The 13,437-nt window shown below is 49.6% G+C and overlaps 2 protein-coding genes across 2 annotated transcripts; one reads left to right on the forward strand and one right to left on the reverse strand.

Annotated features, from left to right (window-relative positions):
* Positions 1 to 1,746: 1,746 nt before the first annotated feature.
* Positions 1,747 to 7,392, forward strand: TMEM79 (transmembrane protein 79). The gene is made up of 3 exons (XM_016221633.2): positions 1,747 to 2,686; positions 2,968 to 3,181; positions 6,462 to 7,392. Exons 1-3 carry the CDS (start codon positions 1,936 to 1,938, stop codon positions 6,667 to 6,669), a joined length of 1,173 nt encoding a protein of 390 aa, XP_016077119.2. The 5' UTR covers positions 1,747 to 1,935; the 3' UTR covers positions 6,670 to 7,392.
* A 578-nt stretch (positions 7,393 to 7,970) lies between these two features.
* Positions 7,971 to 10,666, reverse strand: GLMP (glycosylated lysosomal membrane protein). The gene is made up of 6 exons (XM_016221632.2): positions 10,526 to 10,666; positions 9,824 to 10,081; positions 9,427 to 9,627; positions 9,084 to 9,302; positions 8,335 to 8,591; positions 7,971 to 8,229 (listed from the first exon to the last, which is right to left on the reverse strand). Exons 1-6 carry the CDS (start codon positions 10,640 to 10,642, stop codon positions 8,064 to 8,066), a joined length of 1,218 nt encoding a protein of 405 aa, XP_016077118.2. The 5' UTR covers positions 10,643 to 10,666; the 3' UTR covers positions 7,971 to 8,063.
* Between the last annotated feature and the right edge of the window lie 2,771 nt (positions 10,667 to 13,437).

Here is a 13,437-nt window from a genome sequence, read left to right on the forward strand (position 1 = left end):
CAAAAAAAGTGTACATGACAGTGTTCTTGTAAGAGTGAGGCCTTCCAGAACATGACTCTTGTACAAACGCCTCGGCCCTTCAGCTCTCCCTCCCAAAGATTTCCAGTCCCGCAAACATTTATTGCACACCGCTGTTTTCCAGCAGCAATGCTGGGTTCTGGGGACACAAAAATGAGCAACCCAGACACTCCCTCCCTCACAAAGCTCAAATTACTTTAGAGGTAAGGTCCCACAGGAATGATAAGCCACTCCCTCACGTTTCTGCCCCCCTGGTCCTCCCACTGGAAGTATCACCTTGGATCCCTACTGCTTTCTTTACCTTAAACCTAAGCTAAAAAGCAAAGGATTGGGGGGGAGGGGGAGCTGTGTACACGTTGTAATGGGAAAAAATTCCCCTTCAACCACTATGATCCTGGTTCCAATCACTGACCTTCTTTCTGTTCCTGAAACAGCCTAAGTCTTTCCCATTCATTCATCTTTCACTTTCTATTCCTCTGCCTGGAACATTCATACTCCTCATTTCCCTTCAGGTCTCAGCTCAAATGGCACCTTGGCAAAGAGGTTTTCAGTAATGAAATTGCCTTATTGATTTATTTGCTAGACTTCATTATCTGTTACTCCAATAGAACAAGCTCCTCAAGAGCAGAGACCTTGCCTGTCATCTTTTTCTCTTCCCTATCTGTGCCTAGAATAGTGCCTAGCTAATAATAGGTGCTCAATAAATATTGAATGAATAAGTGCACAAATTCCACCTCTCTTCTGGGTATTCCAACCTCCTCCAAGAACCCTTTGATGCACAAACCCAATGGTCCCCCTCTGTTGCCCCGAGCTCCTGTACATCCCATTTGCCTAGAACACACAATTCTATGCCCAACCGCACCCCCACTTTCAGGAAGGATGACGTCCTCTAATGCTTTTTCTGTCGGCAGGCAGATTCAGCAGAGCAGGGCCTGCCCCTTTAATCTGGGCCCCACCTGCTCTGGTCAGACTGGTTTGGAGACACAGGTAAAGGGAGAGAGAGAAAGGAATACTTGCAGAGCCAGCAGGGAGCTGAACAGCTCCTTCTCGGAAGCTGGGGACCCTCCACGTCTCTCCAGATGGAAAGTAAGAGGGTGTCATGGGTCCAAATGGCAAGGGGTAGGAGGCCCTTGAGGAGGTGAAGGGAGGGGATCAGCCCCATCAAGAAGCAGTCAGACAGGAAGGATGGCAGGGAGAGGAGAAAGACAGGGGAAGAGTCACAGAAAACAGCCATGATTGGACCTAGAAATCAGAATGCACATAGACCCTCCGGAGATGGATGAGGTGTGCTAGTGAGGTGTTTAGAAGTTGCCCAAGTACCCAGACTGGAGACTAAAGACAGGGTGCACTGCTACTGCCAGTTCCTTTGAACATATTTGTCAGTAAATCGCTGGTATTAGTTGCTAGTAGAGTTCCAAGCAGGGATCTGCAGAGAGAAGGGAAGGTTTGAAGGTGAAGGGGCAGCCTCTCTGTCCACAAGGAGATTCTTAGTGGTTAGGAAGCTCTTAACAAAATTCTAGGTACCTCCCATTCCTGCATTAGGGTGGCAATGACCCCAGGGGTTTTGGTGGAGGCCGGTAGAAGGCGTGGGTGGGGACTGGCTAGGCCATAGCTGACAGGGCCTGTGCCCCCTGACTCACCCTTTCCTGCTGGACTGAATTTGATGTCAAAAGGGTTCCTCCATTTTAGCTGCTCACTTCCCTCCTGCCTCCCTCTCTTTCAACACCGTCCTCTGTACAATGTTCTCCCTAAGGTCCCAGGAGGGGCGAAAGCCCATGAGGTCAGCTGCCCTGGAGCATTCCAGTTCTGTCAACCCATCCTAAGGGCCCAGAGGACAGGAGCTTCTGACAGAGCTTTCCTCTGCTAACCTCCACAGTGACATGACCTCAGGGTAGATTCCAGAACTGAGGCCCCAGGATGACAGAACCCGAAACCCTGGTCCTGCTGGAAGTGAAGAGGCCCGAGGCCCCGGAAAAGAGCCCACCCCAGGCCTTGGTCCCCAATGGCAGGCAGCCGGAAGGGGAAGGTGGGGCCGAGTCCCCCGGTGCTGAGTCCTCTAGAGTGGGCTCTTCAGTTGGGTCTCCCACAGCTGAAGAGGGGGCTGAAGACGGTCTAGACAGCACAGTAAGCGAGGCTGCCACCTTGCCCTGGGGGACTGGCCCCCAGCCAGGTGCCCAGTTCCCGGATCCCCCTGGCTGGCGGGACATTGAGCCCGAGCCCCTTGAGTCGGAGCCACTCAGCAAGCTAGAGGAGTTGCCTGAAGATGATGCCAACCTGCTGCCCGAGAAGGCGGCCCGGACCTTCGTGCCCATCGACCCACAGTGCATCGAGCGGCGGCCCCAGGAGGACGTTGTTGTGCGCTGTGAGGCGGCCGAGGGGGAGCGCCGCCGGGCCTTCCTGCCCGCCCGGACCATCCAGCCTGAGCCTTCCGAGTGCAAGTGGGCCGAGGCCGTGGCGCGGCCGCCCGGCCACTCCTGCGGGAGCTGTGGGGGCCACGAGGGGTTAAAGGCCGTGGCCTCGGTGGGAGCCGCTCTCATTCTCTTCCCCTGCCTGCTGTACGGGGCGTACACCTTCCTGCCCTTCGATGCCCCTCGGCTGCCCACCATGAGTTCCCGCCTCGTCTACACGCTGCGCTGCGGAGTCTTCGCCACCTTCCCCATCGTGCTGGGTGAGCCGGGGCCCTGTGAGAAGGAAGGGGGCATCTGGGAGCCGCACTTGAGGTCAGGGCCTGCCTGGCCTGGGGAGCAGGGGTTTCCCTTCACTCAGCCTGGACCCTCAGGGCCTCACACACCCTGCCGCCCTGTGTGCCCGTCCCCTCCCAGGCCCCCGAGTCCCACTGTGGAGAGCCCCTGCCTGTGAGCTGTCCACTACAGACCCTGCCCCTGCCTATGGTTCTACTCTGACCTTGTGTTCTCTACCCCCCCATCCCACCCCTCGCCCCCCGCCCAGGGCTCCTCGTGTACGGGCTGAGCCTGTTGTGCTTTTCTGCCCTGCGGCCCTTTGGGGAGCCGCGGCGGGAGGTGGAGATCCACCGGCAGTACGTGTCCCAGTCGGTCCAGCTCTTCATTCTCTACTTCTTCAACCTGGCTGTGCTTTCCACCTACCTGCCCCAAGATACCCTCAAGCTGCTCCCTCTGCTCACTGGCCTCTTCGCAGTCTCCCGGTGAGTTGGGGCTGGAGGTGGGGCACAAGGCAGGTAATGGTGCTAGAGGGACCCAGGTCTGAATGTCTGGAGAGCCAGGGACAGGAGCTTTCTGGATCCTGCATCAGCCCAAATGTGTGCCCTGGAAAGGTGATGAGTCTACTTTCTCCTTTGCACCTTCCCTCACTTGGCGGCAGGTGATCAGCTCGTGTATCTTCTCACGAGAAGCTGATTTCAGAGACCCTTATACCATCTAGAACTGGAAGGACTTTCAGGTGTCATGTAGACCCAACCTCCCACCCATTGCAGCCACTCCTCTGACACTCTGGCCAAGGAGCCGGTGGCCTCTAGTTGAACCCCCCCTATAACCAAGTACTCAGTCAGTTCTTTATAAGGCAGTCTGTTTCATTTTTCAAAGGTCCCAATTATTACAAAGTTCCTTATGTTGTGCTAGAAATTGCTGCCCTAGCTCTAATCTCAGGAATTACCTAGGACAAATTTCGATATTTGACAACAGCCCTCAATTCCCCCACTCCAACACCCTGCTTCCCTCGTGTTTACTTGCTAAGTGGCTCTGATCCCTATACTGTCATGGGTCCTTCACTCTGGGCAGGAAATTCTCCTGCTTGTCATATGGGGGGGGGGGCCTAGTCAAGGGTATTGTCCTATTCATACAAACCAAGGCCACATTAGTTCTCATGGCAGCCTCATTACTCTCATTTAGAATTTAGTCACCTGAAATCCTACGGGGTGCTTTCATGTGAACTACCGTTAACCCAGAAGGCACCTTTGAATTTCTGAAACCAAATAAATGCAGGTCTTTACATTTTTTTCCCTAATACATTTCCTTTTGTCAGTTTCAATGTATGATTCCAGGTTGCTTTAACTGCTAAAACATTATTCCTATTGAGCTAAAATTTGTCTTCCTGTTACCTCTGATTGTAGCCCAGAGGTCAGCTGTCCCACCAGCCTCCCATGACACAGTCCTGCATTTTCTCCCAGTAGATGTTTCCTAAGATAAATGTTCCCAGTCATGTAACTGTACCTCCCACCTCCTTCTAGGGGGATGCTGGTTTCAGATACAAGTTGGCTTAAGCAGTAAGAACAATCAGGGAGCTAAAGAAGACTCAGTGATTGTCTGGTCCATCTGACCCACTTTTTTTCCCCAATATATCTTTATTGATTTCAGAGAGAGGAAGGGAGAGAGAGAGAGAGAGTTGAAACATCAATGATGAAAGAGCTGTCATTGATCAGCTGCCTCCCGCATACCTGCGACTGGGGATCGAGCCCACAACCTGGGCATGTGCCCAGACAGGAAATCGAACCGAGATCTCCTGGATCCTAGGTTGATGCTCAACCGCTGAGCCACGCCTGGCCAGGCCATCTGACCCATTTTATACAGAGGAAATCACAACAGATTGGGGGAGAAGAGCCACTCAGGTCAGTCAGCAGAAGTGGCATGACTAGAATCCATGTCCCTTCCCCTCCCTCACCTAAGGTCCTTTCTTTTTTACCATGGGCAAGTGACTTAAACTTTTTTTTTTTATCCTCACGTGAGGATATGTTTTTATTGATTTGAGAGAGATAGAAAGGGAGGGGGAGAGAGATAGACAGACATGGATGTGAGAAATATCGATCTGTTTCTTTCCACATGCGCGCCAGCTGGGGATCAAACCCGAAACAAAGGCATATGTCCTGACCAGGAGTCAAACCCACAACCTTTTGGGGTACAGGGCAATGCTCCAACCAACTGAACCACCTGGCCAGGGCCAGTTAAGCATTTTATTTCTTTTTTTCTTTTTCTTTTTAAAATATATCTTTATTGATTTCAGAGAGAGGAAAGGAGAGGGAGAGAGAGGTAGAAACATCAATGATGAGAGAGTCATTGATCGGCTGCAGCCCACAACCCGGGCATGTGCCCTGACCGGGAATCGAACCCTGATCGCCTGGATCCTAGGTCGATGCTTAACCGCTGAGCCATACCCGGCTGGGCAAGCATTTTTATCTCAGTTTCATCACCCATTTCATCTATAAAATGGAGTTGTTGTGAGGATTAAATGAGTTAATTCATATAGAGTATGTAGAACAGCCTGGTACTTGGTAAGGGTTTGCTAAATGTGAACTTTTATTATTATAACATGTTGCCTCCTGGTGCAGTAGAGAAGCAGCGGTTACTCTTCCTTCTGTTTAACAGGTAAAAACATAAAGGCACGTCAACTTTATAAGTTGTCCTTTATATATTAAGAGGAAGCTGTTTCCCCCATGGAGGGATACATATTTTTAGTAGATCTTCCAAAAGAACTTTGGTTGTAGCTTACCCCTCCCTCTGTGCTTCAGGCCCTCCGGAAGCTGCCTTCCTTATTCTCCTTTTCCTCTGCCTCTCTGACATGGCAGGAGAAGGGGTAATGAACAGGCATGGGTTCAAATCAGTTTTACTATTTCCCAGATATGTGACCTTGACCTTGGACCAGTCTTACTTAATCTCTTTGGAATCTTAGTTTCTTCATCTGCAAAAGGGGAGATAAATACAATGGAATGTACTACAGTTAGAAAAGAATGAGGAAACTGTTTATATACTGATAAAAATAATCTCCAAAGTATAATAAAATGGGGGAAAAAATCAATGTGCAGAACAGTCTAAATACTACGCTACCAAACTTCAAAAGGGGATGGGGAGGAAAACATAAATCTTTTTGCTCATATATACATAAAAAAATCACTGTTGCATAAGAAACCATAATATAGGATGCCTATGGTGGGAGTAGAGTAAAGGTGGGGAGGTGAGAGAAGAGAACAAATAGGGTAGCTGGGGCCCAGCTAGGGTCCAGGAGATCAAGGTTCAATTGCGGGCTCAATGCCCAGTGAGGGCCATCCAGGAGGCAGCCGATCAATGATGACTCTCATCATTGATGTTTCTATCTCTCTCTCCCCCTCTCCCTTCCCCTCTTTGAAATCAATAAAAGATATATATATATATATAAAATAGGGTGGCTGGGGATCAGTAGAGGAAGACATTTTACTATATGCATTGGTACCTTTGAATTTTGAACCATGTGACTGTATGTTACCTACTCAAAAATTTTAATTAAAATTTGAAAAGTAAAAAATAAAAGAGGGAAGGAAATAATAAAGTCACCTCATAGCGATGTGGGGAAGTCTAAATTAAATAGTGCCCCTAGCAGTGTGCCTGGCACATAGTACATAAACATTTACTGTCTTTAGAAGTATCAGTTGTATCCACCAACCCCCATCTCCTTGAGTTAGCTACCCTGGGGTAGCCTGACCTTTTCTCACCCTGCAGGTTGATATATTGGCTGACCTTTGCCGTGGGCCGCTCCTTCCGAGGCTTTGGCTACGGCTTGACATTCCTGCCCCTGCTGTCCATGCTAGTGTGGAACCTCTATTACATGTTCCTGGTGGAGCCTGAGCGCATGTTCACTGCCACCGAGAGCCGCCTGGACTACCCCGACTACGCCCGCTCAGACTACAGGCCCCGCCCCTGGGGCTGAGCTGCTCTATCCTCTTGCCCCCAGCCTGGGTACCTCGGTGAGATGTACCCCACTTCTGACCCAACAGGGTCCCATCCAATCGGAGCTTGGGCTGCCCCTCCCACTCCCGCTGTCTCCCAGTCAGGGCTGCCCTTTACCTTCGAAGCCCAGGATAGTTATGAGGGAGGGAGGTAGAGCAGATGTTTTCTTGCAGGGAACGAGGTAGGCAGTCATGTTCTTTAAGGGTGCAGAGGGCATGGGGCCAGGACCAGGAGAAGCATGGTTCCTTCCTGAGCAGCCACCCACCACTGCTGGACTCTGCTGGACTCTCCAGCCTCCTGTGAGGCAGTGGGGCAGAGCCACAGCAAAAACTCTGGCCATTTCTGTGCCAGTTGTCTAAGCCGAGGGCCTCAAGGAGACTGGAAATATTGTTCATGCCTAAAGATAAAGGCTCGGCATCAAATAGGACTTTCACGTTGGGCAAAACTGTCCTGGGGGCCTGGGTTGAGGACCCTCCATGACTGACCCTCACAAGCCCTTTAGCCTCAATCAAGACTATTACAACTGCCCCAGCACAGAGCTGCTGCCTCCTCCCTTCTGACAAATTAGGCCCCTGTAACTTCCCACCTCCAACCTGCCCAGAAGAGAGAAGCGGACAGGGAAACCTGCCTCCCAAGAGGTGTGTGTGTGTGTGTATGTGTGTGTGTACGTCCGTCCATGTTCACGTATGTGGCAGCTGGGGAGTGGTTGGAAGATACAATGGCTGCTGTTAACCCCATGTGAATATGTGTGTGTGGGGTTGGACAGGTATAACAATAAATGACTACTACAGTCTTACTTGGTTCTTTCTTCCTGTTTGTACCCTAGTCTCAAGTGTCCCTTTCTTGTTTGATTCATACTGCACCTGAAACCTCCCTGCTTCACATGATGGAGAATGGCTAGCAGGAACTCTGGTCTCATGTCAAGAGACAGAGCCAGACCTGGGAAATATGGGGCCATTCACAGAAAGCTGCCTTCCACGCACATCTCTTAGCCCTCTCATTCCTTGAACCAAGCCAACAATACTCGCATACAGAGAGACAAGCCCTGTGGAAAAAATAAGTCTATTTCATGCCCGCAAGGCAGCAACCAGTCAGAAAGCCTTTCATTTCGGCCTCTGAATCCCATCCAAGAAATGAGGGCTGGAGGGGTAGGGAGGCTCCAAGGGCACCCTCCCTCTAGCAGTAACTCTTGTCCCGGTCCCTCTCCAAAGTATGAAGGAAGCCCCACCTGGTGGTTCCCAGGAGTTGAGGTTCTGCAGAAAAGCAAGATGGGAGAAAGGAGTAACTGGATGGGAACATTGACCCTCAAACTCGCAGAGGTTTCAGGCACAGCATGGCAGGTCCAGTAATGTCGTTCCATCTGGAGAGTGAGCCTCAATTCATGGACTGGTACTCTGAGTACCTCTTGGGGCCCAGCAACAGAAACAGGCCTCCTGCCAGCAGCATGAACACTGGAGCACCCAGGGCCACCGCCATGATGCCTAGGACTAGTGGGGACAAGGCATCCACAGGAGGGGTACCCACACCAAGGAGCATCGACCTAGAGCAAGCAGAGTGAGAAAGAGAGGTAACCACACTTAGGACAGAGAAGCCCAGTCCTCCTCTACTTCAACCTCTCAAACCCTTGGCCCACAACCCGACTCACCAGCTGAGGTAGTGTTGGTCCCAGTAGCCAGGGCCTGTAGAAGCCCCAAATGTCAGATTGAAGGCACAGAAGTTGTTCTGGGACCCAAAGAAGGCTCGGACAATGGGTGACTGGGGGAGAAGGTATGCCAAGGTGGGATGAAGAGGGGAAGCTTGGCAGGGAAGGGCTGATTCTCGGCTCCCCTGCTTCTGGGAGAAAGCCACTGGTCGCCACTGCACAAAGCCTGATGGGAGAGAGCCCCAGAGCAGCTGGTCCAACTGTGGAGAAAGGCAGACAATGCAGGGTGAGGAGAACCAACCTGTGCCTGACCCTTCTGTTACCCCCACGCTTTCTCAGACTTCATCTGTCACTAGTCGTCCTGAGACCTAGGCCTGGTTCTAGAACTCACAGGCTGTTTGCACTGGGACTTCAATATTTCCTCTGTAGAGAGGGGAGCTGGATTGGATGCACACTAGGTGCTTTTCCACCCTGGCTCTTTGCACGTCTGCACTTAGCTCCCTCCTCTGGGTCCCTAGGCCCTTGCACATCCTACTTGCCAGAGCACTGAGTCACACTGCACTGTCTTCTGCCTTCCTTCTGTCTTCTGCTGAAGGCAGAGACTGGGCCAAACTTATTAGCATGGTGCCCAGCACTTAAAGGAGTTGAATAAAGTGTTGCTAAATAGTAAATGGTTGAATGATTGTCTGAGGTACTAATTGGGGTTCCATCTACATTCCCCCACTTATCTGTCTCTCTGCTGCAAACCTGACCTGGAAGACGGCAGGTGCATATTCATCGTCGATGGAGTGCTGCTCCTGCATTGAGGGGCAGTCAGGGCCCTGGCTCAAGGTGGCTACCTCCAGCCCAAAAAGGGAGCGGTTTCCTCGGGGAGAGGCCCCAACCAGGGCCACCTCTAGCTGGCAGGTGTCCATCGTGTGCAGGAGGCGAGGTGGTTGGGCTGGTCGGCCGGATCTGGAGAAGGCCTGCACCTAGGATGGAGGAGGCATGGGGGGGCGTGGGAAGCAAATGGATGCCTGTACTTGAAGGCCACCCCCATCATTAACTCCCACCCTCATAAACCAGCCTTTTGAGTCCTGATTCCCATACTCTTACCCTGAAGGCCAGGCTGCCATTGGCAAAAGCCCCAGTGGCATCATGACTGGGGTGGCCTCGAAATGTGGCACTCAGGGTGGCAGGATCCAGTGAGTCAGTGATGTTGTTCCAGGAGAACTCACCCAAGGAGTATGGGGGATACGGTTTTCCTGGAGGCTTTGCTGCCGCATCAGATGTGTTGGTACAGTCAAACTCGAACAGCTGGTGGGTGGGGTGGGATGGGACTGGGCTTGCCTGAGTCCAGTTTTCTCCTGAATCACCGCCGCCCCCACCACTCACTAGATCCCAGGCCCAGGCTCTTATACCTGACTCTACTTCACCCACCCAGTATTCAGTTTCTTTTTCTAACTTGATGAACCCTCTCCTCTTTCTCTTGGTTCTCCCCCAACCTCCTCACCCTGGTAAAGACAAGGGCAGAAGAAAACTGGATGCTGTCCTTGGGGAGCACCATCAGGCCCCCATTAGGCTCAGGAGACAGCAAACGGCTCCAGTTGACACTCAGGACGCTGTGGGGGGTATTGGTAGCCACCAGCAGTACTGCTGGAGGCCCGAGGCTGCTCCACACATAGTGCAACGTGGAATTGGTGCCCACTGCCCGGATATGCAGCAGGTTCTGGGGGGTGCCCATTGAGTCATGGATGACCTCCAGAGATACCTGGAACATGGAGTAGGGGTAGGTCAAGAGAACGGGATTAGGGAAAGACACAAGACAAAGGAGAAGCTTGGAGGTAGAGTCAGGGGACTTGGGCAATGCCGGGGACAGGGTGGGGCCTAGACAAGAGTTTGTGTGGGAGCTAAGGGAATCTTGGTGTAAGAGCAGAGGTGGAGTGAAGAGCCAGAACTGCCCTGACCCTGGTTAAAAGATCAAGGCATAGAGCTAAGAGGAGGAAAAAAAAATTAACATTGCGTGGACCTGTGTCACTCAGGGCTAAGTCAGGAAGCCCTCATACTCGCCCGGCCCCACGGCTGCCCCCGCCCCCAAGTTGAATAATTCTTCTTTATGCAAGACCCCTCCACCCTCCACTCCCCGGTTGGCCTAGATTCCAACCGCCCTTCAAGGGTAGCATTTCCTGAAACCTCTACTGCTCTAGCCCCTCACCTGGCGGGTCTCCTCCCCCAGCAGGCCAAATGGAACTGCAAACAGAAGACTCAGGAGGAGAATGGGGCTGGGGGCACAGCGCCCCCAACCCCAGCGGGGTTCCTCACAGCTGCACATGCAGCCCAGCTTCGGACTGCGGAAGAGACACCTGAGTCATGTGACTTACAGACTCAGCTGATCTCTTTTAAAGGGAGGAGCCATCACACCAGTTCTTAAAGAGACCGCCTCACTTAACCCAGCTTTAGGCTTGAGTGAGAATAGTCAGAATGGTTAGAGATTTGTCATCCCTGGCTGGGCTGGCAAGAAAGACGTCCCAGACTAGATAGATAGGTAGACATATTCCCGACTCTCCTACCCAGCTGGTCCCACTGAACAGTTAGTTACCTCTAAGTGGGCATGATGTCTAGATTCAAGATCCAAATGGGATCCCCCAAAATAACTCTGGTAGGGAAGGCGCAGAGAGGAACTTGAAGGAATTCTGTGGGGGAGATAGCACACTCTAGAAGTTTCTTTTTGTCGTTATTATTTATTGATCCCCCAGGTGGAAATGAAGAAAAAAGATAACTGAACATAGGATATGAGAACAAAACGTTGTCATGTCTGGCTGAATGAATGCACTTTGCGTTGTACTTGGGTGCTGTTGTTCTTTTTTCTTAATCCTAAAGTTATTTTCACTAATAAATGCATATGGCACAAAATTCTCGAGGTACCGAGGGTATCACCCCTATTCCCTAGCAACTTGGTTCCTTTCCTGAAACCACCATTACCAGTTTGTGTCCGTCCCAAGATATTCTATGCATACTCAAAATATGTAATACATGTTATATACATATCTGTAAAATACCATAAAATGGCATCCACTGTTCTCAGTTTGCTTTTTCACTTGTACATTGAACACTGTTCTGTATCGGTGCACATGAACAGTCTCACTTTCCAATGTAAGCATTTCATTGCGGAGGGATGTTCCATGGTATATTTAGCCAGAACCTTCAGTTCCAATATTTCGCTATGGCAAACAATGCTGAAAGGAATGTCCCTGTACACACAGCATTTCATATATATTAGTGCTTTTTTAATGTTAAAAAAATTGATTTGAGAGAAACATCAATTTATTCCACTTATTTATGCATTCATCGGATGATTTTTGTACGTGCCCTAATAGGAAATCAAACCCACAACCTTGGCATTTTGGGATGATGCTCTAACCAACTGAGCTACTCGGCCAGGGCCACATTTCATATATATTTGTAACCAAGTCCATAGGATAAATACCCAGGAGCGGAACTGCCGGGTCAAACTGCCCCATGAGACATCAATTGCTGCTCATACCACGTGTAGAAGGCCCATTTCCCCACACCCTTGCAAGTGTTTATCACACTTAATTTGCATTTTCCTAAAAATAAGGTTAAGCATCTCATATTTTACAGTAACTTGTTTTTCTGGAGCTATTTACACGTCTTGCATATATATATATATGTATATATATATATATGATTTTTTAAAAAAATTTATTTTTAGAGAGAGAGGGAGAGGAAGAAGTGGGAGCAGAACATCAATTGGCTGCCTCCTGCATGCCCCCTCCTGGGGATCGAGCCCACAACCCAGGCATGTGCACTAACCAGGAATCGAAGTAGTAACTTTTTGGTGCATGGGATGATGCCCAACTAAACCACACAGGCCAGGCCAGGGCTAGGCCCTATCTTGTTCTTTTTAAAAAAAATATGTCTTTATTGATTTGAGAGAGAGGAAGGGAGGAGGAGAGATAGAAACATCAATGATGAATCATTGACTGGTTGCTTCTTGCACAGCCCTCACTGGGGATCAAGCCTGCAACCTGGGCATGAGCCCTGGCTGGGAATCAAACCAGGATCTCTTGGATCCTAGGTCAATGCTCAACCGCTGAGCCACGCCTGCCAGACACCATGCAGATTTTTAAAATGCAGTTGCATTTATTATGTTTCCCCACTCTAATGTTATTTTTAAATCATGTTTTCTTCTAGAACTCTCTTATGGCTTCACTTTCATGTATTTAAATCTTTCAGATGCCTGGGACTAATTTTGCTATAATGAATAAAGTAGGGATCCAATTTCATTTTCCCCCCCAGGTAACTAAGATGAACTTGTGTCCTCAAAAGTTTTAATCTTGGGGGGGGGGAATAGTAGTACTTGTATCCTCTGAGGTAGGTATCAACTCTAGGACCCAGTAAGGAAGAATAAAAACAAGCCTAGGGTCTAGTAGTCAGGAATTCAAATCTCCACACAATCCAAAAGATACTGCTTTTATGGGGGGGAATAGAATTTGGCTGAATCTAGGAGTGTGACAGTAGGAAGAACCACAAGCAAAATCAGAGATGGCAAAATTTAATCACTATGTTAAATTTAGGTTTTGGAAAGCACAAAGGAGCTTTTTGACAGCCAGGCTGAAAAGTACAGGTTGATCTAACATACCAGAAGTGATTTCCATAGGTTTAGGAGATATTGTAGGTGCTTAAAAGGAAGATTACTGTGTATAATTATCTAAGTGTTTAACCATTAAGAATTGAAACCAGAATAAACCTAGAGGAGTAAAGGGACAAGTGGAAGGAAAAGAATCCACACAGTGTGACTAGCTTCCTCCCTCTAGAATTTCTCAGGTCTTACGAGCAATATTTCTTCAAGATCTTTTTTACTTATTTGAGAATTAATCTAAGATCTTAAAACTCTTGAGGGAACTATTAACACCACAAGAGGCAGGGATTTCAACAAAAGGTTAGGTAGGCTAGAAGAAGAAAGTCTAAGTGAGGACTTAATTTTTTTAAATTCTCACTGGAGGATATTTTTTCCCACTGCTTTTCAGAAAGAATAGATGGGAAAGAGAAAGAGGGAAACATCAATGTGACACAGACACAATGATTCGTTGCCTCCTGCATGAA

The sequence above is a fragment of the Miniopterus natalensis genome, chromosome 19, assembly GCF_054644295.1.
Source record: "Miniopterus natalensis isolate mMinNat1 chromosome 19, mMinNat1.hap1, whole genome shotgun sequence".
In the NCBI taxonomy this organism is placed as follows: Eukaryota; Metazoa; Chordata; class Mammalia; order Chiroptera; family Miniopteridae; genus Miniopterus; species Miniopterus natalensis.

Bases quoted from the DNA above. Each gene is read 5' to 3' on its own strand.
- TMEM79 (XM_016221633.2), top strand. From the start codon at position 1,936: ATGACAGAACCCGAAACCCTGGTCCTGCTGGAAGTGAAGAGGCCCGAG. The intron at 2,687-2,967 runs GTGAGCCGGGGC...CCCCCCGCCCAG, and splicing joins CACCTTCCCCATCGTGCTGG to GGCTCCTCGTGTACGGGCTG. The intron at 3,182-6,461 runs GTGAGTTGGGGC...CTCACCCTGCAG, and splicing joins GGCCTCTTCGCAGTCTCCCG to GTTGATATATTGGCTGACCT.
- GLMP (XM_016221632.2), bottom strand. From the start codon at position 10,642: ATGTGCAGCTGTGAGGAACCCCGCTGGGGTTGGGGGCGCTGTGCCCCC. The intron at 10,082-10,525 runs GTGAGGGGCTAG...TCCATGTTCCAG, and splicing joins TGGGGGAGGAGACCCGCCAG to GTATCTCTGGAGGTCATCCA. The intron at 8,230-8,334 runs GTGAGTCGGGTT...TGCTTGCTCTAG, and splicing joins GACCAACACTACCTCAGCTG to GTCGATGCTCCTTGGTGTGG.